The sequence below is a fragment of the Culex pipiens genome, chromosome 2 (assembly GCF_016801865.2).
Source record: "Culex pipiens pallens isolate TS chromosome 2, TS_CPP_V2, whole genome shotgun sequence".
Classification (NCBI taxonomy): domain Eukaryota; kingdom Metazoa; phylum Arthropoda; class Insecta; order Diptera; family Culicidae; genus Culex; species Culex pipiens.
This window is the reverse complement of record NC_068938.1, coordinates 165,030,952-165,058,416: the sequence shown is the minus strand read 5'-3', so window position 1 is coordinate 165,058,416 and position 27,465 is coordinate 165,030,952. Positions and strand designations below refer to the sequence as shown.

The window sequence follows — 27,465 nt, the reverse complement described above, 5'->3', positions numbered from 1 at the left end:
GTGATGAGATAGAAATTTGGTGTCAAAGGGACTTTTATGTAAAATTAGACGCCCGATTTGATGGCGTACTCAGAATTCCGAAAAAAACGTATTTTTCATCGAAAAAAACACTAAAAAAGTTTTAAAAATTCTCCCATTTTCCGTTACTCGACTGTAAAAAATTTTGGAACATGTCATTTTATGGGAAATTTAATGTACTTTTCGAATCTACATTGTCCCAGAAGGGTCATTTTTTCATTTAGAACAAAATTTTTCATTTTAAAATTTCGTGTTTTTTCTAACTTTGCAGGGTTATTTTTTAGAGTGTAACAATGTTCTACAAAGTTGTAGAGCAGACAATTACAAAAATTTTGATATATAGACATAAGGGGTTTGCTAATAAACATCACGAGTTATCGCGATTTTACGAAAAAAAGTTTTGAAAAAGTTACTTTTTGCGTTTCTCTTTGTTTCGTCGTCCGTGTCTGTCGCGGGTGACCATGAACGGCCATGATCGATGACGACCAACTTTTTCAAAACTTTTTTTCGTAGAATCGCGATAACTCGTGATGTTTATTAGCAAACCCCTTATGTCTATATATCAAAATTTTTGTAATTGTCTGCTCTACAACTTTGTAGAACATTGTTACACTCTAAAAAATAACCCTGCAAAGTTAGAAAAAACACGAAATTTTAAAATGAAAAATTTTGTTCTAGATGAAAAAATGACCCTTCTGGGACAATGTAGATTCGAAAAGTACATTAAATTTCCCATAAAATGACATGTTCCAAAATTTTTTACAGTCGAGTAACGGAAAATGGGAGAATTTTTAAAACTTTTTTAGTGTTTTTTTCGATGAAAAATACGTTTTTTCGGAATTCTGAGTACGCCATCAAATCGGGCGTCTAATTTTACATAAAAGTCCCTTTGACACCAAATTTCTATCTCATCACCGTTTCAGGCTGCAAATTATTGAAAAACACCTCATTTTTCGCATGTTCAAAAATGGAAGGGGTCGTACCGCCCCTCCGTCACGAGATATCAAAAAACGGACCTCGGATTCGTGATCAGGGACAAAAGTTACCCCTTAGGACAAAGTTTCACGCAAATCGAAGAGGGGTCGGGGCAACTGCTGTGTGAGTTGGCGGAGAATTACCCATGTCCATTTTGTATGACCAGCCAAAAATAACAAAATTGTATTCAGCATAGTATGGAAAAACTAATGATGTTAAATGGCTTGTCATAGGGGTCTTGTATGGTCAAAGTATCATCCAAATAAAATAAATGCAAAATAAACTATTACGATTTTTTTTTTTGCAAAATTCTCCACGGAGAAAAAAGAGTTCCCAAAATCGTGAACAAGCGTTCATGAAAATGAGAGCTACGAACAAAGTGTTCAAATTTCATGGTACGTTTTTCAAAATCGTACCATGGGATTTGAACACTTTGTTCGAGATTCTCATTTTCATGAACGCTTGTTCACGATTTTGGGAACTCTTTTTTCTCCGTGTATAGAATTACGGAAAGTTTCAAAAAAAATGTCATCACTCGTTTTAAAAAGATTTAATTTTGTTTCTCAAAAATTAACTGCATTTGCAATTCCAGAAATTATCACGTTTGTTCAGAATTATACATTCTACTACTTAGTACTACGTTTATAGCACTCCCGTGTCCTTGCGAAATAAAACAGCCTAGAGACAACACGATGGTGATAACGACTTCCTAGCTTGTGTCACTCCGGTCCTTTAAGCACCACATCCTTGCTAGACCAACTTGTTTGCATGTGCAGCGATCTAACAACTAAAATGAAGATAGTACTTTTTTGCCAAATTATCAAATTATCAGAAAAATATAAACTTTAAGCACTTTTCGTCCTTTTCCAACGTTAGTTCACCGAAAACTGTGAAAAGACGTCGATGATAACCTGTCGCGCGACTGTTGTCACCCTGCTGGACCCACCCCAGAACCAAACAGGAAACAGCAACATAACAAACACTAAATTGCTGCACACACAGAAAATGAAAGAGGCTCGTCACCATAACAAATTGCAATACATCACTGTTGTTGGCAAAAGTGTCCTACGGATTATTTTTTTTTTGTTGGAATACTCTTTAAATTTGAATAAAGTAATAATTCATTATAAATCGTTAATTTTGAATCTTAAGCTACACATAAGCCACTGTTGCGATCAACGATTTCGCCCGAGCGATAGCATGGTGTTTTATTCCAGACAGCTTGGGTAGTTCCGCTGAAATCTCCGCCAAACCGGACTACTCTCTTTATTGCTACGCAAGCAGTATAGTTTAGTCGGCCGAGACCACACGCGTGTATTATCGTTAGTATCGTGTGTTCGCCAAAGTTAGTCCCTCTCGTCAATCAGGCAGGATGGCACGGTGTTAAGGCTAAATTGAATTGGATTTCCATTCAGTCGAAAATTTCAGTCAACCGTGGAACGTGGCAGCGCGAGGAAGTGAACTATTGTAGGGAAATGTGTACGATTTGAAGGAACGTTAGTGATTGTTTTAAATATCACAATGAGTGACGAGGATGAAATTCAGGAATCCCTGCACCACGTATCGTCCGCGGTTAGAAGTGTTCTTCCCTCGATCCGAAGGTTCAAACATGTGAGTCAACTTGGAAAGGAATTCCGCTAAATATCAACTTCGAATGCTAATTGGTATAATTGTCCAACAACGATTGTAATGTGAATTAATTTGCTACTGGTAAACAATTTTCTGTGAAGTAAAGCGAAAACTCAGTGCGATAAGGATTGATTCGGACTGACTCACATGGGCAAAGATAGCTCGGTGTACGATATCAAGTTCACGAGGGAATTTCGTCTGGTTTAGATAAGGGAACTCGGATATTCGGTTGTGTTTCAACGTGGAGCAAAGTCGAACCCAAACATTGAAGAACAAAGCGTTATGTGGCGAGAAAAAAACATAAATCCATTATCACGAGGGTTTTTGGGGTGTGTTTTGAATGGTGCTTAGCTGACAGCTTTGAATTAGGCGAGCCAATTCACACCCTCTTGCAAATTACTACTCGCATTAAGGTGATCTTATCTGACTTCAAAGTATACTTTTTTAAATGAATTATTCGATAAATATTTTTTTAATTGCCAAAAATCATTCAAACTAGTCAGCCTTATAGCGATGCGAACATTAAAATAATTAGCTGGCTGTTGACCCCTTTTTGCAAACCTTTGACAGTTATAATTATTAAATATAATTACAGTTTGTAATTTTGTTTCAAAAACCGGTATGCATTTATTTAAAGATATTTTTATGAGCAATTCTATGTAAAATAGGGAATCGGTTGTACCCGAGTCTCTCCGATTTTAATGAAACTTTGTAGACATGTTATCCTAGGCCTATATAAGCCATTTTTGTGTATATGGAGCCAATTGTACTCAAAAATGACATTTGAGAAGGGCGTAAGTGTTTTAAATATTTGTGTACTTCGTAAATTGAATATTGCTGTATCTCTAAGCCGTTGCATCGTATCAAATAGTGGTCAAAGACAAACTTGTAGGAAATTTGATGGGTTTCCGAAAAAATACACTGAATGAAAAAAACACTCCACTTTCATGAAATATTATTAACAAATATCGGTTTTGAGCGAGCAAAATAAAAATATCAAAAATTTATGCCTTCCCGTTTGTAATCAAAGTAGCCAATGTTTTATACTAAAAACGCTTATATACCAAGAATTTTGAAAATTCGTCACTTTTTGTTCACTAAAATGCAAATATCTCAACTTTGCGTGGATATAAATTGAATGTTTAAAAAAAAACTAAATGATCTCCGTAAAATTCGCAATGAGCTGAATGCATTAGTTTTGGTTGCAACATTTTTTGGCTCGTTTTTGGGAGTGATTTTTGATTTTTTTTTGGCTAAAAAATACAATTTTTTCTCCCTAAAACGCCCTGCTTTCATTCAAGCTTCGCGTGCGAGTTGTAAACCATTCTTGGGATTTTTTTTTTGTTGTATGAAAACATTGTTCCTGACATCCTAATCTATCATTCTAGGGGTGAGCATCGAAAATTTGACAACTTTTAAATTTTGTGGGACGGCCTACTCCATATACACAAAAATAACTTATATATGCCATCTCCGATTCTGCTCAAATTTGGCAAAAAGATGCAAAAATCCCGAATTTCATCCAAATCGGACCACCCCCTCCATTTTTGTACCCTCTAAAAAAATCGACTTTTTGGCGATTTTTGAGCGAAACCCCTATCTTCAAACGACGATAACTCAGGAACCACAAATCTTAGAGGGTTGGTCTTAGACTCAATTTTAAAGGAAATTGGACGAAGAATCCATTTCCGTGATCAAAATTTAGATTATTGATCAGCGCGCCCGAGTGCTTCTAGCAGATGCGACGAATAAAGCTAGTTGTAGGTTATGATTAGGACTTTTCAGGAAAAAAATAGTCACATGGGAAAAGATCCCGATTTTTCTATAAGAATTTTTAATATTAAAAATTAAAATTGCTAAACACAATATTTTTATTTTTCAAAATTTTTATATGATTTAGGGGACTTAAAAAGCATCTTTTGCGTTAGGGTTTAGGATGGTGCAAAATCTGGTGCCGGAGATCTTTTTGTCGGAGATTTTTGAAAAAATCTGAAAAATTGTCAAGTTAAAGTTCAAAATTAATTTTTTGCAATTCCGTCGTGAAACTACTTACTTTTCCTGTCATTCTTGAACGACGAAATAGCCTACTTTTCTGTACCAAAAATAGCAATATCGAATAGCTACACATTTCAAAATAAATGCTGAAAAGTTCTACTTTTCAGCACTGAAATGGGTGCTGAAAAGTTGAACTTTTCAGCACTTGTTTCGAAAAGTAACACTTTTCAACATTTTTTTGATTTAAACGATTTATTGACAAAATATATGAAAATTAGACTTAAAATTTCACTCAATGGGTGTTTTTCGAAATTGCAAAAAATGTTGTATGGAACTCGTTGCAAAACTTGATTTTTTCAGCACTCTTCGTATTTATCCAACTCGGTGAACCTCGTTGGATAAATGTACGACTCGTGCTGAAAAAATCCTCTTTTTGCAACTTGTTGCATAAACTACTATTAAGACAAATTCAAATTGGTAATTAAAAATGATTTTATCAATTTTTTGATAAAGTTTACATTTGAAGTTAAAGTCATTTGAAGAAGATTTTTTTTTCCAAAACGTGTTTTCAATTAAAATATATTTCTAAAAGAAAATCCCTGTAAAAAATACTGCTGTTTGAAATTTTTGACATTGGTGATCGGAATGCTGGTTTCTCAAATACAGCTTCTTAAAATAAAATTTGAAATGAAACTATTAATTTAATTTTCAATTTAAATTTTTTTTTTGTAAATTTACTGCTCTTTTCTAAAAACAATATTTTTAAAAATAAAGATCTAGCCCAGCATTTGAAAATGAAAAATAAAAGTGTTTTAGTTCTTTCAAAGGATGTCGAAGAATTCGAATTTTTTTTAGTAGAGAATTACTCAGCATACGTTTTTCAAAATAAATATCGGGCAACAATTTTTTTTTGTACAAAACTAGTAAAACTACCAAATAATAAAAAACTGAATATGTTTTTTTGCGATTGTTTTAGAATTTTGTAGATTTTTAACCTAAAGTAATATTCAAGTTTTTTTTTGTAAAATAATTTTTAATTTCCAAAAATCCCACTATGCAATACAAAACTATCGATTCTAATCTAGTCTAATCTAATCAGACCCTAGCGCAGCCAATCTTTCGAAGGGATCCTGGAGAGTGCCTTAGGTTAGATGACGCCTAGCACTCTTCTTGTCATTTATTAACACTTGTAGTGCGCCATTGCATTGAAAATGCATTGAAACATCACAAGCGTTAAAGCGGCCAGGCCTACTGCGTAAAGCCGTATCGCAGAGATGACTCGTAATTGGGTTGGGTTTGAGCACTGAGTGTTCGAACAACAACACAATTCTGAATCGACATGGGAGGAAGAAGCGTGGGGACACACCACCATACGCTCCGAGATTTGGTTGTATTCGTTGGGAGCACCATGCTAAGAAGGGTTTAGTACTCCGGAACCCATTTGGATGGGACATTGTATTTCCACGAATGCCCTGGCTCTATTTTTGCCGTGGTTATAGCGCCACAACTCGCTCTCTGTAACAGTATTCCTAATTCCATTTCAAGCTAACCAAGTCGTCATGGCCTAGTGGTTAGCATTTTTGCTTACCAATCCAAAGGACGAGGGATCGAACCCCGCCTCGAGCGTCTTTGATTTTTCGTTCATATTCATTATTTCAAATTTCTGTGTTCTTAACTTTCTCGTTAGGAGCAGATGGGCATCGAACCCAGAACCATTCGCTTACAAAGCGAACACCGTAACCAGTCAGCCACGGCCGCTCTTCCTATGCAATACAAAACTATCGATTCGCTAATTAATTCGACATTGTTTGATTTAGCTAGCCCAAATCTCAGCTATCTATTCCAACCAGTTTGATTCGTATCTTCGAGCTAAAACAACCCTCTTTCTTCAAAGCAAGAAGTAATATTCAAAACATTATGTCCATGGACCACCATCACCAGGAGCTAATCCGGGACTTTAACGGGCAAAACGTTCCGAAAAAGCTTCACTCTTCCAAAACCAAGTTCAAGGTGCTAGTGGAATTTGCCCAGCCCGGCGTCAAACTTAAGGTACGCTGAACTGCTGTGACCTCGTCTTCCAACTCGTGCTCAGCTTCTTCTCCAGCCATGGTTGGTTAACTCCGGAGGTGGACACCCCGCGGTGAGCGGTCCTGTCGTCCACTAATGGACGGTCCATGTATGATGCAACTAGCTTTTACTCCTTCCACGAACCAACCAGCTTCACATTCGGAAAGAGCTGCTCAAGTGATTCCAGTGTGGCCCAGGTCGGTCCCGGGCTAGTCCAGCGCGAGTGTTGTCCCGGGTATGACGACTCCGAAGACGGCCGTGGAATCCCTAGTGCAGCGAGTGGTGGAACGGAATTTGGTCTTTGTCAGTCCGCAGATCTTTCCGGACCGTGGTCCAGATGGTGCCGCTAGTGTTCGCAGTAGTGCCGTCCAGTACCAGTATGGGATGTACGATCGGAGTTACGGGCGGTACTACTGCCAGGAGAATCCGCTGGATAGCGTCTACTATCGGAACTACAACTATCAGTGTCCGGTGCACGCGCGCTATCTGCCGCAGATTCCGCTGAAGAAGTACTACACCGCGGACGGGGAGTACATCTATCGAGTACGGGAGGTGGAGAATTTTGAAAATTCTCGTGAACTTTGTACCTTTTTTCAGAAGCAAGTTGGGAAAACACATTCTTTGATTTCGAGGACATTCAGTGCTATACTGCTACGGTGTTAGTTTTTAATATCGAGCCTGCCTGTCATCGACCATTGAACATAGCAAGCCCTGTAGATTGTTCGACTGACATATCATAGAAAAATCGAATTGGCGTAAAGTGCTGCGTCCACCACTGCGTCGAACGGATAATCTTGTTCTCTATACCAGAATTGTCATACATCAGACTCAATTATCCAAAGGCCTCACTTCGGATAATGTAATCTTCGGATAATCGAATCACGAAAAAAAATGTTTCTTTGTCTTGTTTTCGATTGTTAAGTTTGAATATGACCCCAATTATGCTCTAAAGTAATTTAGAATTTTTAAATCCAAGATGGCAGCCAAAATGGTGGGGTTGAAGAAGTGTATTTGGTATGCTTTAAAAACAATCAACAACTAAAGTTTGACTAAGATGGGGTCACAGAACTCGAATTTAATGTTAAAAATTATTAAACATAAAAACACGAAAAAAAAATTGTTCATGATTCGATTATTCGCAGTCCCATACAAACCTTCGGATAATCCAGAGTCTCGACTCGAAACTTCAAACACGAACAAAAGCAGCGAACCGAAAACTAGCTATAACGTTTTGAAATTTTGACAGTCTTTAACGCATGAATTACATCATTATCGCTTTCCCGCAAGGGTGAAGTGGAAATTGTTGCATATGACTGAAGGTGGGAATTTCGCAAAAAAAAATTAATTTTTGCTGAATTTCAAAATTTAAGCTCGAATGTACAGCAAACCTATTTAAAGACTAGAGATACACGAAGGCACGATGATTTAATGTACAATCTTGCTCAGAATCGCAATAAAAGCGGTTTAAATTGAAAAAATATAATATATTTTTTCTGTTCTAGAATTTAACGAAATTTTGTTGGTTTTGTAAGACTTAGAGTTGTTACACAATGGCTATAGAAATTTTTACAAAAAAGTAATTTTTTGTGTTCGTCCACAAACAATCTCATGTTTATAAACAAACGACGCCATATTGCCAATGTTGTTCGGTAGCTCCTATCAGGCCATCGAAACTTTGGATAATCGAGTCTGGACTGTATTAACGTTTGTAGTGCATCATTAGAATACATTGAAACACCACAGACGTTAAGGTGGCCAGGCCCACTGCGTAAAGTTTACCGCAGAGATTATTCGTTGAAGTGGGTTGAGTTTGTGCACGGAACCACGAAGTTACCATAATATTGAATATTTGACCTTTTGATTCCAAAACTTTAAAAACATTTTTTTTCGAATATTTGTCCATGGACAATGCTTCATTTTTCAACCTTGAAAATAGCACAAGTAATTTCTGAGATATTGATGCTACAAAAAAATTGCTGTTTGGATGAGACTTGAATTGTCTTGTTTCTTTTTCTTTTATTCGCTGTATTTTAGCAACCAGAGATCCAATCTTCTGTCTCTTTGGCAATTTTTCAAGAATTTTTTTCGATTATCAGAAGAAAAAAAATTAAGAATGGACAATCGTGGACAGTTAAAAAAAAATCAAAAAATTGGAATTACTTTATCACAAAACTGTAAAGTATTTTTTGCAATTCCCTCGTGAAACTACTCATTTTTCCTGTCATTCTTGAACGACGAAATAGCCTACTTTTCTGTACCAAAAATAACAGAATCGAATAGCAACACTTTTCAAAATAAATGCTGAAAAGTTCTACTTTTCAGCACTCGAATGGGTGCTGAAAAGTTGAACTTTTCAGCACTTGTTTCGAAAAGTAACACTTTTCAACATTTTTTTGATTTAAACGATTTATTGACAAAATACATGAAAAATTGACTTAAAATTTCACTCAGTGTGTGTTTTTTGAAATTGCAAAAAATGTTGTATGGAACTCGTTGCAAAACTTGATTTTTTCAGCAATCTTCGTATTTATCCAACTCGGTGAACCTCGTTGGATAAATGTACGACTCGTGCTGAAAAAATCCTATTTTTGCAACTTGTTGCATAAACCACTATTTCGATTGCAACTTTGATTTACATTAAAAACTGAAGTCAAAAATCTTTTTCGAGTAATTTTTTTATTTAAGAAAAGAACACATTTTTTACAAGAAAAAAATTTACGGCCAAATTTTTGTCCATACTTTTTTACACAAAAAAAAAAAAACAATTTCCGGAATCGTGAATTGTGTTCATGAATTTAAGAACCACGGAAAAATTTATTCATGAGCACAATTCACGATTTCAAAAAATGTATTTTTCCGCGTTTATCAAATGTCAAAAAAAATCAAAAATAAAAAAATCAAAGATAAAAAAATGATTTTGTACTGTAGTTCTCAATCAAACGAATCGTACAACTTATCAGTACAGCGGCCAATCAGTTGTAAGATTACCCTTTCCAAGAATGGTTTGATAAGTTGAATTGGCTTCCAAGATTGTAGTCGCTACTTGGTTCGGGTGCAAGTTTGATCATCAAAACAAATTATTTTATAACAATGGTAGTCGCAAGCAATTAAATTTCATATCAATTTTATGCCAACACTAACGCAATATTTTCTTCCATCTCCCCCGCACACAGCTCGGCGAGAGGGGCAGTGGCTTCCGGTCGCAAACCGATGTCCAGGACTACTATGTGCTGCGCAACCAGTGCCTTGAGAGCGGGTCGCTCTTCGAGGATCCGGAATTTCCGGCGACCTCGTCCTCGCTGATGTTCTCGCGCCGTCCCGACCGCCACTACGAGTGGCTCCGTCCGCACGAGATCAGCGAAGCGCCGGAGTTCTTTGTCGAGGGCTTTTCCCGGTTCGACGTGCAGCAGGGTGAGCTCGGGGATTGCTGGCTGTTGGCGGCTTGTGCCAACTTGACCCAGGACCAGAAGATGTTCTTGCGGGTGGTGCCGGAGGATAACAGCTTTGAGGACGATTACGCGGGGATCTTCCACTTCCGGTTTTGGCAGTACGGCCGCTGGGTGGATGTGGTCATTGACGATCGGCTGCCGACCTATCGGGGGGAGCTGATTTATATGCGGTCGTCGGAAAAGAATGAATTCTGGAGTGCGTTGCTGGAGAAGGCGTACGCCAAGTTGCATGGATCTTATGAAGCGTTGAAGGGAGGCACCACCTGCGAGGCGATGGAGGACTTTACCGGGGGTGTTACGGAGATGTACGACCTGAAGGATCAAACGCCGCCGAATCTGTTCCAGATCTGCGAGAAGGGATTCCAGCGCAACTCGATGTTTGCGTGCAGTATTGAGGTGAGTTGATAGTGTGATTCACGAAAGTTAAGTTCAAAACGATTTTTCGTTCTCTTTGACAGCCCGACCCCAACGTAACGGAGGCCGAAACCCGCGAAGGTCTGATCCGAGGCCACGCGTACTCCATCACCAAGATCCAGCTGGCGGACATCGTAACGCCCACCCAGTCGGGCAAGATCCCGCTGATCCGACTGCGCAACCCGTGGGGCAACGAAGCGGAGTGGAACGGAGCCTGGAGCGATCAGTCGGCCGAGTGGCGCTTCATTCCGGACGAACAGAAGGAAGAACTGGGGCTGAGCTTTGACAACGATGGCGAGTTCTGGATGTCGTACCGAGACTTTTGCAAGTACTTTGACCGCATTGAGATCTGCAACTTGAGCCCGGACTCGCTGAGCGAGGAGCAAGCGAACCGCGGCAAACTCCGCTGGGAAATGTCCACCTTCGAGGGCGAATGGGCAGTCGGATCGACGGCCGGCGGTTGCCGTAACTATCTGAACACATTCTGGCACAACCCGCAGTACGTGATCCACCTGGAAGACCCAGACGAGGACGATGACGAGGGCAAGTGTACGGTGATTATCGCCCTGATGCAGAAGAATCGTCGCTCGCGTCGCAACATGGGCGTGGATTGCCTCACGATTGGCTTTGCCGTGTACCGGGTGACGGAGCGGGATCTGGCACAGAAGCCGCTGAAAATGAACTTCTTCAAGTATAATGCGTCGGTTGCGCGGTCGCCGTCGTTTATCAACCTGCGTGAGGTGAGCTGCCGGTTCAAGTTGCCTCCGGGAGATTACTTGATTGTGCCGTCGACGTTCGAGCCGAACGAGGAGGGAGAGTTCCTGATTCGGGTGTTCTCCGAGTGTAAGAACAGCATGGAGGAGAACGACGATGAAGTCGGCGTCGGAGACATCGATGATAGGGTGAGTGTTAAGCGTTTTTGAAGTTTATTCAACATGAAATTTTTGTACTCATTAAAATCGTTGCCATTTTCCTTGTCACTGCTCAATAAAAGCTGTAAAAGATTATCCTTATTGTCCATGGGCCCAATTGTCCGGTGACCTTATTGTCCTTGGCCTAAATGTCATTGGACCTAAATGTCCTTGGACCTAATTATCTAGGACTAAATTGTTCTAAGACCTAATTGTCTTAGGACCTAACTTTCGTAGGACCGAATTGTCCTAGGATCAAATTATCCTAGGACCTAATTGTCCTAGGACCTTGTTGTCCTTGGACATTATTGTCCTAGGATCTGATTGCTCTAGGACCTATTTTTCCTAGGACCTGATTATCCTTGGACCTAATTGCTCTAAGACTTATTTGTCCTTGGACCTAATTGTCCTTGGACCTAATTGTCCTTGGACCTAATTGTCCTTGAACCTAATTGTCCTTGGATCTAATTGTCCTTGGACCTAATTGTCCTTGGATCTAATTGTCCTTGGACCTAATTGTCCTTGGACCTAATTGTCCTTGGACCTAATTGTCCTTGGACCTAATTGTCCTTGGACCTTATTGTCCTTGGACCTAATTGTCCTTGGACCTAATTATCATTGGAACTAGTTGTCTTGGGACCTAATTGTTCTTTGACCTAATTGTCATTGGACTTAATTGTCCTTGGACCTAATTGTCCTTGGACCTCATTGTCATTGGACCTAGTTTCCCTTGGACCTAATTGTTTTTTGACCTAATTGTCATTGGACTTAATTGTCCTTGGACCTAATTGCCCTTGGACCTGATTGTCATTGGACCTAGTTTCCCTTGGACCTAATTGTTTTTTGACCTAATTGTCATTAAACCTGATTGTCCTTGGACCTTACTGTCCTTTTACCTAATTGTCCTTGGACCAAATTGTCCTTGAACCAAATTGTCCTTGGACCTAATTATCATTGGAACTAGTTGTCCTTGGACCTAATTGTCCTTGGACCTAATTGTCCTTGGACCTAATTGTCCTTGGACCTAATTGTCCTTGGACCTAATTGTCCTTGGACCTAATTGTCCTTGGACCTAATTGTCCTTGGACCTAATTGTCCTTGGACCTAATTGTCCTTGGACCTAATTATCATTGGAACTAGTTGTCCTTGGACCTAATTGTCTTTCGGCCTAATTGTCCTTGGACCTAATTGTCCTTGGACCTAATTATCATTGGAACTAGTTGTCCTTGGACCTAATTGTCTTTGGACCTAATTGTCCTTGGACCTAATTGTCCTTGGACCTAATTGTCCTTGGTCCTAATTGTCCTTGGACCTAATTGTCCTTGGACCTAATTGTCCTTGGACCTAATTGTTCTTTGACCTAATTGTCATTGGACTTAATTGTCCTTGGACCTAATTTCCCTTGGACCTAATTGTTTTTTGAACTAATTGTCATTAAACCTTATTGTCCTTGTGCCTAATTATCCTTGGATCTAGTTTTCCTTGCACCTTATTGTCCTTGAGCATTATGGCATGTTTATTATTATTTAATGAGCAAACAAACAAACCATACACCACACACGTTTTTTTTTAAATCTCACACTAAAATTCAAAATTTCAGCAAAAATAAGCTCGTCTAAATTTCAAATGTTGTTCAAAATGTTCAAATGTTTTGTTAGGTCCATCCCGACGATATCAATCGTGGTGGTGGTCGATACGTAAGTTTATTTTCTTATTTTTTGGTTATATTCAGGTTTTGGTCAAAGTTTTCGGAATGTCTTTTTCTCCCCTTTTCTCCAAGCTCCAATTTGTGTGTGTGTTTTGAATCCCCTTTTGTAAAAAAAATCACCTGTTATAAGCAAAATTAAACTAAACTTTCACTCTCATCTTTCAGATCGCGCCAGACGTCCCAATCCCGTCGCAACCGTCGCCCCAGCGCCAGGCCATGGAACGGCTGTTCCTGGAGGTGGCCGGCGCTGACGGCGAGGTCGATTGGGTCGAGCTGAAGCGCATCCTGGACCACTCGTTCCGTGATGGTGAGTTTTATTCTGCTAGCTGTTAAATAGTCTTAACTTTTATACAAAAAGGGATAATTGTTTAAGGTTTGCACTACCCACTTGAGGTTTGTTGGGACGTTCGTTTTTTTAATTAATTATTTTTGTTCACTACTTGCACTGAATAATATTTACAAACTATTAGAATTGATTTTGTTCCGTTGAATGCGAACCAGATGTTCTCCCCTTTTAGACAATTCTTAATGTTAATTTAGGTCAAATAGATTCCCACTAGGCTAGAATTAGGCTAGAAATTGTCTTAAATAATAACAACGAATGGTCTCGATAGCAAAACTGTGCAACATTTGCAATGGTTAAAGGTATTCTAAATCGACCCCCAACTACCAGAGTATGTTTAGGGAGCAAACAGCTAACGGCTTTCATATTGTTCCACTAATCATTCCGTTTGTCACTTCACTCACTCCATTTTATGCTACAGCAATGATCCGATTTTATTACCTTAGATTTTTTTTCATTAATAACTGCTTTGCTCAGAAATTTGCAGGTAGTACCTTCCTAAAAAGTTTTCACTTAATTTTCAAAGAGGGTGGTTATAAACGACGTAAGTCGAGTATTTTATTGAAAATACTCAACGCATTTTTTTTTTTGCGCTGTTTAAATCAAATTCTAGTTGAGCTTTCCCAAAGTAGTCAACATTGAGTGGTTAATTGCCTGTTTCAATCCCAAATAAATCTAGATTTTATTTTGAAAAGGACCAATAAACAAAATTTTACATATATATATTTTTTTGCTATTTGGAGGCCGTTATGTTGGCCGCCATCTTGGATCACATATTCCAATACCATGGTATTAAGTAGTAAGTGCACTTTGGAGCATTTATTGAGTGATTTTTTTAATTAATTTAATTTTAATAGAGTCGTAACCTGGGGGGTGAAAAGAGTGGCTTAAAAGCGGAACCGTTTTGAACTGTCAAAGCGGAATTATTCCACTGTTCGCCAGAAGCAGCAAATATTGTAATCAATCATTAGGGAAATTATTGTAGAAAGCAAATGTGGTTTGCTGATTTACTTTTTCTTGTAATATTTCATCATATTTTTTAACTAACGAGCCTTTTCTGACTATCCTCGGAATAACCTGAACCATTACCAGTAAAATTTTGTGCTTGAACCACCTTCTACTTTTTTGATGTAAACAAAGTGGGATCATTTGAAAACCACGTTACGTATTCTCTCTTTTCATCCCCCAGGTCGTAACTAAATACCTGAGTGCTGAAAAGACAATGCGTAACGTGATTTCCAAATGATCCCCACTGCTCCTCACTAACACAACTACACTACAGCTGTAAACATAAACAAAGTAGAAGGCTTTGTTCAAGCTCAAGCGTGACATATTTTTTGCTGCTGAAGATATTAATGTTTTCGCTGAAAATTTAAGTCAGAAGTGGGAGGAATTTTGTGAATCAGAACGAGGTTATGTATCTTTGAAGCCCAGTGATAATACAGGAAAAAGATTATTCAATATTATTTGGCAGGTGCCATTAGTTACTGATAATTCGTCGTAAACAATTCGTAAACATAGGTTTTGCGTGGTACATAGCGCTTATTGAAAGGGTAGCGACGAATTATGCCAATCTCGATTTCAACCCTTTTCTAAAGATTTGTTGACTTTGAATGCCTCAAAAGCTCGACGCACTCGACTTTTTTTATTCATAGCAAAATAAAATTATGGATCGATTACAATACTTGTCACTTCTTGGCATCATTTTTCAAACAGTTGGTTCCGCTTTGACAGTTCTAAATTGAGGCCGCTTTGCGAACCACTATTCTGCATCCAGCTAAATACCTGGGGGATGAAAAGAGGGAATGCGTAACGTGATTTTCGAATGTTCCCACTTTGTTTACATCAAAAAAGTAGAAGGTGGTTCAAGCACAAGCGTAAACAGTAAAATGGTTCTGCTTTTGAGCCGCTCTATTCACCCCCCTAAAATGCATAAAAATAAGTGTTTTTGTTATTTTTTAAAGTTTTACTTGAATAGTTCGAGATTGTAACTCAAAATTAGTATGCATTACTATATAAAGATTGGATGTTGTAGAAAAAAACATGAGACTAACAAAATACAAAAATGAGCATGAAAAATTCTTTGAAAAATACTAAAATAAATTGAGATAAACATTTAATAATAGATGTTTTGTGGATAAGGGGCTCAAAATGACCTTCGAAATAAGTTGAACCACCCGCTGGTTGAAAAAGTCTTTAATAAAGAATTTAAAAACCTCCAAATCACGGAAAAATGTAAAATATTAGGCAGTGGAGCATTAAAATAACAACAAAAATTTCGGATAATTTTTGTTGTTATTTTTCTTACAGAAAAAGATCAATACAAATAAATCAGTCGTCAGGTGATAAAATCGGATAATTGCTGTTTCAACCGTTTCAACTTATGAGTTCAGTTTCACTAATAATAACACATATTCCATCAATTACGAATTGTTGTTCTGTGCCGCCGTGGCGTCAACTGTCCGGGGAATGTTCTGTTTGTACCTTTGTTCAACTCTTTGTACTTTTTTCGTCATAAATTTGTTGTTTATATTTTAAGTTTTAATCTCCCATCACCCTGATTATCTAGCCGATCTAGAATCTCATCCAAGTTTTCCACTATTTTTCTCTTTTCCAATGCCAAAACCAAAAAAATATTCAATTTGGTAACCCAACCAAATCCAAATTTCATATTTTTCTCTGAATTATTCTCACAATCAACCCCCCTTTGCAACCCCACCTTCATCCATCCTGACCACCCTCGAATGAAACCCTTACAAAACCCCCTTACAAAAAAAAACTACGGTGAGTAGATCTGCCCAAGTCGTCGTCGGTGAACGGGTTGAACAAGAGCTACGCGAACCAGCAGAACGCGTCCAACTACGACGATGGCGGTGGTGGCGGCGGCGGATTGCTGGCCCAGCTGTGTGGCCTCTTCTGTAAGGACACCCCGTTTGCGGAGGCATTCGGGGTCAACGATGGAGGCGCCGCCGGTCCTGGGGGTGATCCGAGTGCGAACCTGCAGAATCAAATCGTTCCCGTGCAGCGTGGTGAGAATGATTAGATACGTTGATTTAGTTTAGTGAATTGTGTACAATGTTGCTGTTGAGGTTTGTTGGATTTTTTTTTCGTTTCTTTCTCTTTTAGATGATATTTCTTTGCAGGACGGTGCAATGGGAGTGGATCTGGGTGGATCAATTGTTACTTTTGTGTGTGGTTATGGTTTGCTGTTGAAACTTTTTCATTTATTGTAATTTGTTCAATTAGTTCAACTGATGCTTCTTTCGTCTAAAACTTTGCTTCATTTGCCATTATCTATCGCTTCTTTCTGACTAAATTTATTCCAAACTGAATTTATTCCAAACTTGCACTGTGTCAATTGAACATAAAAGTGGTTCAAATGAGACTATTTGGCGTCCATTACAAGGCATATCTAAATTTCTTGATTAAAAAGCTTGGTACACCGTGCAATGGACGCCAAACATCAACTGTTAATTTTTTAATATACAAGCTTCTTTTCAATATTTGTTTGGTGTGCACGCTTATTAGCTAGTTATATTTGATTTAAAATTTTAAAATCAGCGTAAGGTTATTTTTTTCATTCTTTTGATGTCAAAAGGATCAATTGAATGACCCCTCTTCGATTAACTTTTGTCCCTGATCACGAATCCGAGGTCGTTTTTTTTAATATCTCGTTACAGAGTTACTTTTTGCGTTTCTCTTTGTTTTGTCGTCCGTGTCTGTCGCGGGAGAACATGGACGGCCATGATCAACGACGACCAACTTTTTCAAAACTTTTTTGATAAAATCGGGTCAGATTGAACTCATTTTTCAATGTTTTAGATCAAAATAGATATTTTCTATGAAAAAGGATTTTTCAATTAATCGCAAATCGCAAGTTCTAAGCGATTTTTGAGGTTTTTTTGTTATAGAGCAATTCTCTACGAAATGTGACTTTTTTTCTTAAATTTTAATTTTTGTATTTTTTAATCCGACTGAAACTTTTTTGGTGCCTTCGGTATGCCCAAAGAAGCCATTTTGCATCATTAGTTTGTCTTATAATTTTCCATACAAATTTGGCAGCTGGCCATACAAAAATGATGTATAAAAATTCAAAAATCTGTATCTTTTGAAGGAATTTTTTGATCGCTATGGTGTCTTCGGCAAAGTTGTAGGTATGGATATGGACTACACTGGAAAAAAATGATACACGGTAAAAAAAATTTGGTGAGTTTTTATTTAACATTTTGTCACTAAAACTTGATTTGCAAAAAAACACTATTTTTTATATGTTTTAGAGGACATTAAATGCCAACTTTTCAGAAATTTCCAGGTTGTGCAAAAAATCTTTGAGTGAGTTATAAATTTTTGTATCAATTCTTTTTTTTTTTAAATCGAAAAATTGGTCGCAAAAAATTTTCAACTTCATTTTTCGATGTAAAATCAAATTTGCAATCAAAAAGTTCTTTAGTAAAATTTCGATAAAGTGCACCGTTTTAAAGTTAAATCCATTTTTAGGTGACTTTTTTGAAAATAGTCGCAGTTTTTAATTTTTTAAATTAGTGCACATGTTTGCCCACCTTTGAAAAAAATATTTTTGAAAAGCTGAGAAAATTCTCTATATTTTGCATTTTTGAACTTTGTTGATACGATATTGCCATGCAAAGGTTTAAAAACAGGAAAATTGATGTTTTCTAAGTCCCACCCAAACAACACACCATTTTCTAATGTCGATATCTCAGCAACTAATGGTTCGATTTTCAATATTAAGATATGAAACATTCGTGAAATTTTCCGATCTTTTCGAAATAAATATTTTCAAAATTTTTAAACCAAGGCTAATTTTTAAAAAAAGCGTAATATTGAATGTTTGGCCCTTTTGAAATGTTAGTCTTGGTTTAAAAAAATTGATAATATTTTTTTCGAAAAAATCGGAAAATTTCACAAATGTTTCATATTTTAACAATGAAAATCGAACCATTAGTTGCTAAGATTGATGAAAAACTATTTTCAAAAAAGTCCCTAAAAATGGATTTAACTTGAAAACGGTGCACTTTATCAAAATTTCACTAAAGTAATTTTTGATTGCAAATTTGATTTTAAATTGAAAAATGAAGATAAAAAATTTTTGCGACCAATTTTTCGATTTTTGAAAAAATCAGTATTGATTCAAAAATTTATAACTCACTCAAAGATTTTTTGCACAACCTAGAAATTTCTGAAAAGTTGGCATTTAATGTCCTCTAAAACATATAAAAAAATAAAAAACATTAAAAATAGTGTTTTTTGGAAAATCATGTTTTAGTGACAAAAAGTTAAATAAAAAATCACCAACAATTTTTTTACCGTGTATCATTTTTTTCCAGCGTAGTCCATATCCATACCTACAACTTTGCCCAAGATACCAAATCGATCAAAAAATTCCTTCAAAAGATACAGATTTTTGAATTTTCATACATCATTATTGTATGGCCAGCTGCACAAATTTGTATGGAAAATTATATGGACAAACTAATGATGCAAAATGGCTACTTTGGGCATACCGAAGGCACCACAAAAGTTTCAGTCGGATTAAAAAATACAAAAAAAATCGAATGACCGAAATCTGAGATAACTGCTCATATGAAAATTCTATTCCTTAGGCGAAAACCTATCGAAATCCGGGTGAGCCCTAAGGTTTCCGCCACACAGCCTTTTTTGGGACACATTACTTCTAAAATATTTGGGGAGCAATGCTTAAAAAAAAACTTTTTTTACCAATGGACCAAAGCTGTACAACTCACCAGCTTCAACCTCGAGCATCGATAGTTAAGTGCTTCAAATAACCCAACAAAGCATTTTCCGTCCCCAGGTGTTCATAAATGAAGAAACTTAGCGTTTTTTTTAGCGTCAAAGGGACATGACAATAAACAATTTGGTGAGATCTTAGAGAGGTGAGAGAGGTCTTATCTGACAAACAAAAGCAAGATATTTAACAAGCTAATATTGAAGTATATAATTTTATTTACAAAAAAAACTGTATGTTAACTATGGAAATAATTTTGTTCATTCTTCTTTTATCAGATTTGATTAATTTTACAAAAGTCACAGCCATCTAAAATTGTGTGTCGAGATTTCGGTTTTTTGTATAAACGCTCACAATTTACCGCATAAGGCAAACCAGCTTTGGGAAAAAATCTAATCTAATCTAACCCTGTCGCAGAAAGTCTTTCGAGGGCATCCTGATGGAAAATGCCTTAGGTTGATTGTCATTATTAACAATTGCAGTGCCCCATTGCATTAGATTGCTTTGAAACATCACAAACGTTAAAGCGGCCAGGCCAACTGCGTAAAGTTAACCGCAAAGATGATTCCTTGAATTGGATTGAGTTTGAGCTCGAGTGTTCAAACAGCAATACATTTCTGAATTTACAGGGGAGGAAGAAACGTAGGGATCCCCCGCTCACGTTCCTTTTTGTTTAGGCAATTTATCGTTGGGAGCCACTATGCTAAGAAGTTGCTCCGGGACCCTCGGGGGAGGGACATTGTGTTTCCACAAATGCCCTGGACACTATTTGCCGTGGTTATAGCGCCACAACTCGCTTATTTAATAGTTGGGAAAAATATATTTGGAAATTTATATATTTTTTCTTATTTTATTCAACTATACACTCAAACCCCGATGGTTTGACACCACCTGTTGTCAAACGAACGGGGTCACTTTTTAGTTTGACACTCCTGTTACACGGAGCTCACACACACTACCAAACGTTTGTTTTGATAGTGTGCGTAAGCGCAGTGTAAAAAGTGACAGTTCGTCACTTTTTAGTTTGACTTTGACCAACCAACGGGGTACAAACTAAAACAGTGTCAAACGAAAATGTGACCAACCACCGGGGGTTGAGTGTACCTAACTCTTTGCCTGTTAAATGACAGGGTATAAAAAGGATTGGATGAGAAAATTTGATATTTGACAAAGCTCATGAGAGCATCATCGCCGACCCAATCGACGAATGTTCACCGACAGCACTGGTCATGCTCGTCATTTGGATGCGACCGTCTGTTGATACACACGAAGTTGACACAAAAGAATGTCGAGCTCAACACTCAAACAGCCGGGCGACACGACGACATATGCTCTTTCTCTCTTTTCCTTTCTCTTTCTTGCTTGTGCGAGTAACTGTGGTGACAGCAATCATTGGAATGCAACCATGGACTAAGTGATCGGAATTTCGGGCCGGAAGCTTGTAAAAGTAAGGTTTTTGCTTGCATCGCCCGGTTTTTTTTTTGAATATGTGATGATTTCAATTTTGCTGACAAGTTTAAATGCTTGTCAACTCAACCGTATTTTATTGAAGATATTTCAATTGAAAAGTGGGGATTGTGGTCAAGTGAGCCTTGGCAAATGCAGTGTTGAAATGCAATGTAACACAACAAATATCTCATAAGTAAAATAGTAAGTACACGTAACTGAATATATCATCAATCACTGCACAGCAAAATGAATACATAACATAAACAAAAGAAAGGTAAAACAAATCGAAGTCAAAAATTAAATATGGGTTATATTTATTTTTAGCATGCCGAACTCTGCGCTAAAATTCCCCCTCTTTTCTCTCTCTCTTTCCCTCCTCCCGCAGTTGACCAGTCCGGCGATGGCTTCTCGAAGGACGTGTGCCGCTCGATGGTGGCCATGCTGGACGTCGACCAGTCCGGCAAGCTGGGCTTCGAGGAGTTCCAGACGCTCCTCACGGACATTTCCAAGTGGAAGGCCGTCTTCAAGCTGTACGACCAGGACCAGACGGGTCGGCTGAGCGCGTTCGAGCTGCGTGAAGCGCTCAACTCGGCCGGGTATCATTTGAACAACCGGATTTTGAACGGGCTGGTCCATCGGTACGGCTCCCGGGATGGGTCGATAGCGTTTGACGATTTCATCATGTGTGCGGTGAAGATCAAGACGATGATTGGTTAGTTTCTCATTTAGTGTAGGGAAATTTTGAATTTTAAGCTAAAATTCGTTTAATTCCAGAAATCTTCCGCGAACGAGACACCGAAGGCACCAACATGGCCACATTCAGCATGGACGAATGGGTCGAAAAAACGCTTTACTCGTAAAGAAACAAACCGAAAACGCCACAAAAATTAATCTCTCCCCAGTTTTGACGTTATACAAAAATCTACTTACTGTTGATTGGTTTTCACAACAAGGCTCGAAAATAGAATTTTTCGAATAAATCGCATTTTCTTCCGCCCAAAGCAAGAAATATCCGGCAAACGATCAACCGTTTTTAATTCGAACCCCGTAATAAGCGTTTACGTCCTTAAGTTTCATTGTTATGCGTCTTACCAAGCTCCGGTGTTTTTAAATGTTATTTATGAATATTTATGTACAGAAGCAATTTTATCACAAAACCACAATTATATGCAGAAAGGCCCGTTTGCAAGCAGCAGAACAAATATAATCGAAGGTGTTTGGCCAAATGTTTAACAATTTATCGGTCTAAATGTGAATTTTCAACTTTAAACTGCAACAAAATGTGGAAATTACACAATACAAATAAATGCATACTCGTGCCTAAAATCGAAATTGTTTGAGTAATTTTGTAGATAAAAATATCACAGCACATTCACGAATCAATTTATAAAGGTTTCGTTACAATTATATACAAAACAACATTAAACCTTCAAGGGCGTCGCAACCCCCATTCGCGATCATAAAGTTTTAAATTTTATTCCAATTTTTATTGCAATTTCCCCGCGACAAACCAGTCGTCTGTTACAGCCGAATTACTACAAAAGACAGCATCTGTTCTCGGGTGTTTTTTGATGTGCTGATCTGAAAACATATTGTCCCTTTACTCCGAAAATAGAGCGTTGCGTTGCGGTAGCGTTTGTCGGACTCGGTTTGGGGTAAGAAAAATTTGAACACCACATGTTTGCCGTGCGAACTTCCTCCAGACGAAACAAACTTTGGTATGGTCTGGTCGCCGAAATGGAATGTAAGTAAGATGTGCACTTTAAGTCAAACTGCGAAAATAATTGAAAAAAGTAGCTCCAATCCCTTTTCAATTCATTCCAAAAAAGGTTTATGTCGTTGTTTTTGTCGATTGCAATGAAAACGTACTGTTATCATTTAATTAAAAATTATTGAAAATGTTTACTCACTGCAAATATTTGAAAGAATTTTCTTATTTATTGACTTTTTTCATGCATCGCTTTGTTATGAAAAGTTATTCTGAAAAAAAATAAAATCTACATGCTTACTCATTCCATAGACACATCAAGTTTATTCATGTTAATTTAAAACAGATAAACTTCAATTTTAAGCAAACGCAGAAGAAACTGTTAAACAGGTATTAGACAAACAAACTCGTGCTTTTTCGTGTTTGATAGTTTGCCAAACACACAAACAAAAACAAATGCAAACAAATGAAGGTAAAATCAAGGCAGGCAAACTGTCAAAAAGTGAGAGTTTGTTTGTTTGTTTGCAACAGTCTAATACCTGCTTTAGAAATTTAAATTTCGCTTTTTTCTGTTCATTTGTCAACAATCCAAGCTTTTTTTTTAGATAATTCACATTTTTACGAAATGGAAAATTTTGTTTTCTGATGTCATTTCTTCCATTGAAAAAATGTTTCTGAAATTTTTTAATTTAAAATAGAAACGAATCAAATTCAATCATTTCTTTAAATAAATTTTTAACAAAAATATGTATATTACTAATGGAAACAAGCAAAATTAAAATAATACTTTGAATTTTTAACATTGAATTGCTAAACCTTTTCAAAACAACAAAATAAATGTTTCTTATTCATCCCCCCCCCCCCTTCAATGTCGGCCTGAATAATTGAAGGGCAAAAAAAAATTCAAAAAACTTCAATATTTTTATGAAAATCGAAGTTTAATCAACTGAAAACCAGTTAAAATGTATTTTCCTGCGTTTTTAATCATATAATCAATAAAAAAAATCGATATCAGGGATATCGGTTAACGGTTAAGGATCGCTTTTTATCGTTGAATTTAGTGAAAAAAATCTTTTCATACTAAACCGTCTTCTTTAAATCGTTAATAACTCGTCAGGGTTAACTCGGATTGTTTAGCGGTCTTCGAGACATTTTTCAATATAAAATTTTACATGAGAATTACACATTTGACAAAGATCCGACACATGTAACGCCACCTTTTGGCGGAATTTTAATTTTTTTGCCTTTCTGCATATATATTTTTCCCCCTTCCCGAGCAGACGGAAATAACTTGGGAAGGTCAGTTTTTGATATTGTGAGAAGATCGAAGTATGTTATTGGGATGATCGGATTAGTTGTTAAAATAACAAAAATCAATAACAAACCAATAACACAGAAGGAATCATGAAGGAATAACAAGATTTGTTATTTTGTGCGGAGAGGTGGAGCAGCATAATAACAAAAATTGTTATTGTTTTGGTTTATTTGCCATTTGCAAATAAACCTGCAGTTGCCATAACTCTTCTGTACTAGTCAGGGCTGCAGAGTCGGGTTCCTTCAAGCGACTTTGAATCCATACTTTGAATACAACTCCGACTCTGGATGCTGGATATAACGTCAACGCTGACATCAGCTCTCCAAAAATACCCGACTTCGCAGATTTCGACTCCAAGTGAAAGTGCTGAAAATTAGCTGAATCCGATGCCGTCTCCGAGGTCATACTCCAGCTCGAACTTCAACGTCAGCTCCGACTTCCTCGCTCTGTGAAAATAATAACAGTTTTTTGTTATTCACATTTCAAAAAATCTCAATAAATAAATCAATTTTCCTTAGAGAATATAACAAACTTAAAAAAAACAACTTTCAAAAGTTAATTTTATCAGATTAATTTAAGCTGATATTTTATGGCCAAATAAATGACCACGATTAAATTGGTCAAAATTATTCCATAGTTCTAGCCAATTTTAGCAACTTTTTACGATAATTTTAGCTTAAGGACCCCATTTCATGGCTAAAATAATGACCCCAACGAAAATGGTTAAAATCATCCCATTGTTCTAGCCAATATTAGCAAAGTCCTTTTTGGGGTATATCAAATAATTAAAAAACCAACAATCAAATTTTTAGAATAATTTTAGCTCAAGGACCCCATTTCATAGTCAAATTAATGACCCTGTGCAAAATTGGTCAAAATTATCCCATAGTATGAGCCATTTTAAACAAAGTCCCTTAGGGGGTATATCAAATGATAAAAAAAAATCAACTCTCAAAATTTCAACTTTTTAGAATAATTTTAGCTTAAGGACCCAAAATAATGACCCCGACGAAAATGGCCAAAATTATCCCATTGTTTTAGCCAATATTAACAAAGTCCTTTATGAGGTATATTGAATAATTTAAAAAATCAACTTTCAAAATTTCAACTTTTTACGATAATTTTAGCATAAGGACCCCATTTCATGGCTAAAATAATGACCCCGACGAAAATAGTCAAAATTATCCCATAGTTCTAGCCAATATTAGCAAAGTCCCTTAGGGCGTATATCAAATAATTAAAAAAAATCAACTTTCAAATTTTCAATTTATTAGAATAATTTTAACTCAAGGACCCCATTTCATGGCCAAAATAATGACCCCGACGAAATTGGACAAAATTATGCCAAACATCTAAACATATTTTACAAAAGAAAAAATAACAACAGATTGTGTTATGGACACTAAAAAACTTTTCCATTTGTGCGATTTATGGTAATTTTATTTCTAAGTCAGAATACCAAACGAATAACAAATCTTGTTATTAGGAGAGTTTTTGAAATGTATAACATTTCCTCTTATCAGCGTGTTATTAAACATTTTAAGTATCACTTCAATACCAAATCTTGTTATTTTATCAGAAACTGTTATTATTTTTTCTTCTTGAAGTTGAAGTTCAGGATAAAATAATAACACTTTTTGTTATTTTAACTTGATTTGTTATTGAAATATTATTAATTTTGTTATTACCGTCTGCCCGGGTTATACAAACTTCAACGATAAAAAGCGACCCTTAACCCTTAACCGAGTGGGCTCAAAATTGGTTTCTTATTTTTATCTAAAGATTCGAGCCAGGGGGTATCTCTTACGATTTTCCACAAAAAAAAAAAAAAACATTTTTTCTTGTAATCCTACTGATCACGGACCCCGAGTCCGTTTTTTTTTGCCAAGGGACAAGGGACAACAAACAGTTTTTGTATTTTTTGTTTCAATGGGAAATACGTTTTTTTCGAAATTTTAAAAATAACGAATCGGGCTTCCAATTTCACATAAAAGTCCATCTGGCATCAAATTTTTAAACCATCACGATTTCAGGCTACAAATTATATTTTTTCGCATGTACAAAAATACAAGTGGCCGTACTGCCCCTCCGCCACGAGATATCGAAAAATAGTTTCACGCAAATCGAAGAAAGCCCGTGGAAACTTTTTCCGATTTTTTGTGTGAGTTGGCGGAGAGTTACCCATACCTGGGATAATTCCATAAAAAAGATGTAATGAAGAAAATATTACACTTTCAGTTAGTTAGACCTTTGGCATTATTATCACATTACAGTTTTCCAGTTCCAAATCAACTGTATTATCGAGAATTAAACAAAGGGGAAATGCCTGCTTATTTGATTTATTTATTATTTGGGCCAAGTCCTGATAGCCCTATAACAAAAATGTGATTAGAAAAGTCACCTAGGTAATACTCGCTACAAGCTACACCGCAACGGACTGTCCCCATTCGCTATGGTCGAGCCCTCTCTCGGCGGAAAATCCACCTGAATTGGACTGACAATTTTAACTTTGACCTGCATGAATCACCGCGCGATTTCTTGGCAGTGCGCGGCGGGGTTTTTCAATTTAAATTTAGCCAGCGCGCGCGAATTTTCCCGCGAATTGTTACAACGAAAAACCAAGTCGGCGGCGACGGAAAAGACAGAATGTCGCGACAACGATCGAAAGGAACTGTGGCTAACCCTTGGTGGCTATTGTTTGTTGCAAATTTGTTAGATATTTAAGTCTTCACGATTAATTCTGAAAATATATATTTCTAAACAAATTTAATCTTTTATGTATTTTGAAAATTACAAATATATATTTTTTTTGTGAAATATGTTGCTTCACCAAGGGTTACCCTTCAACCAAATATTCGACGAATTTACATCCACCGCAGACAAAGGTTCGCTTTGTCAAAATGGATGGATGGTTTTTCCACCGCCCCTCGGCAGAGGGGTAAGGTTTTATGTCTATCTGGCGGCAGTGTGGTAAACATATGTTTTTCCCTGATCGACACCGACAAGATCACAACAACAGGAGGTTGTCGCGCGCGCAAACCAACAACGGCCTCAGACGCGCCAATTTCCCAATATGGTCGGTCATCGTGACCTGTGCAAACATATTAACGCTTTGTTCTGGATAGGAGTATTTATTAGCCTTTTTTGAGCTGCATATTTACAACAAAGAATTAATGTCATGGATGAAGAATAAATCATCTGTAGTTGAGCAGGTTACTCCAAGCTGTTGAACCCTTTAAAAAATGAGTTGAAGGGTTACTCATCCCAACAGTTTTGAATTCTTTTAGCTTGATTAAATAGTGGTTGATGTGGCTGCTGAAGCTAGACAGTGCGAAGCACTATATTGTAATTAGCAAATGCTAATCGTTCGTCCAGCATGAGGGAGCGATAAGGACGTCATGGAGCGTGAAGCGCAAGAGTTAGCGTCTACACGAGTAATTCATGATGGTCAACTAAAACTTTTCTGAAACCCTCAAATGGTTTAATATTCATGTTTCAAACTATCGCCTCCCAAGGTTGACATTTCGGACAAAGCTCGCCTGCCAAATGTAAATTACGTGCTCAAAATCCCACCACCTCAAACCGGCCCCAACACTCTGGCAGCCGGCTCGGCGGTGATCGACCCAAGTCTCTTTTTGCAGCATCCTCTGGGGAAATCCACCTTGGTGAGCTTTTACGTCGCGTCTCTTGACGTCGCGTTATGCTCGCGTTGGGCACTAA

The 27,465-nt window shown here is 37.3% G+C and overlaps 1 protein-coding gene and 1 long non-coding RNA gene across 10 annotated transcripts in view; one reads left to right on the top strand and one right to left on the bottom strand.

Moving 5' to 3' along the window:
- LOC120424437 (calpain-A-like) overlaps window positions 1–21,587 on the top strand; it is an 83,421-nt gene extending 61,834 nt beyond the window's left edge. For 4 of the 9 annotated variants that reach the window (XM_039588561.2, XM_039588559.2, XM_039588564.2 and 1 more), the window contains 7 exons: window positions 9,858–10,529; window positions 10,592–11,449; window positions 13,117–13,155; window positions 13,332–13,473; window positions 16,302–16,538; window positions 21,108–21,434; window positions 21,497–21,587. In XM_039588561.2, the coding sequence (XP_039444495.1) occupies window positions 9,858–10,529; window positions 10,592–11,449; window positions 13,117–13,155; window positions 13,332–13,473; window positions 16,302–16,538; window positions 21,108–21,434; window positions 21,497–21,582 (2,361 nt within the window). In that variant the 3' untranslated portion in view covers window positions 21,583–21,587. Of the gene's footprint in view, window positions 1–2,439; window positions 2,605–9,857; window positions 10,530–10,591; window positions 11,450–13,116; window positions 13,156–13,331; window positions 13,474–16,301; window positions 16,539–21,107; window positions 21,435–21,496 lie in introns of those variants that run through there. The other 5 variants (XM_039588560.2, XM_039588566.2, XM_039588567.2 and 2 more) reach the window with 4 other exon arrangements.
- LOC128092723 (uncharacterized) overlaps window positions 1–27,465 on the bottom strand; it is a 444,042-nt gene that overhangs the window by 74,987 nt on the left and 341,590 nt on the right. The window lies entirely within an intron of this gene.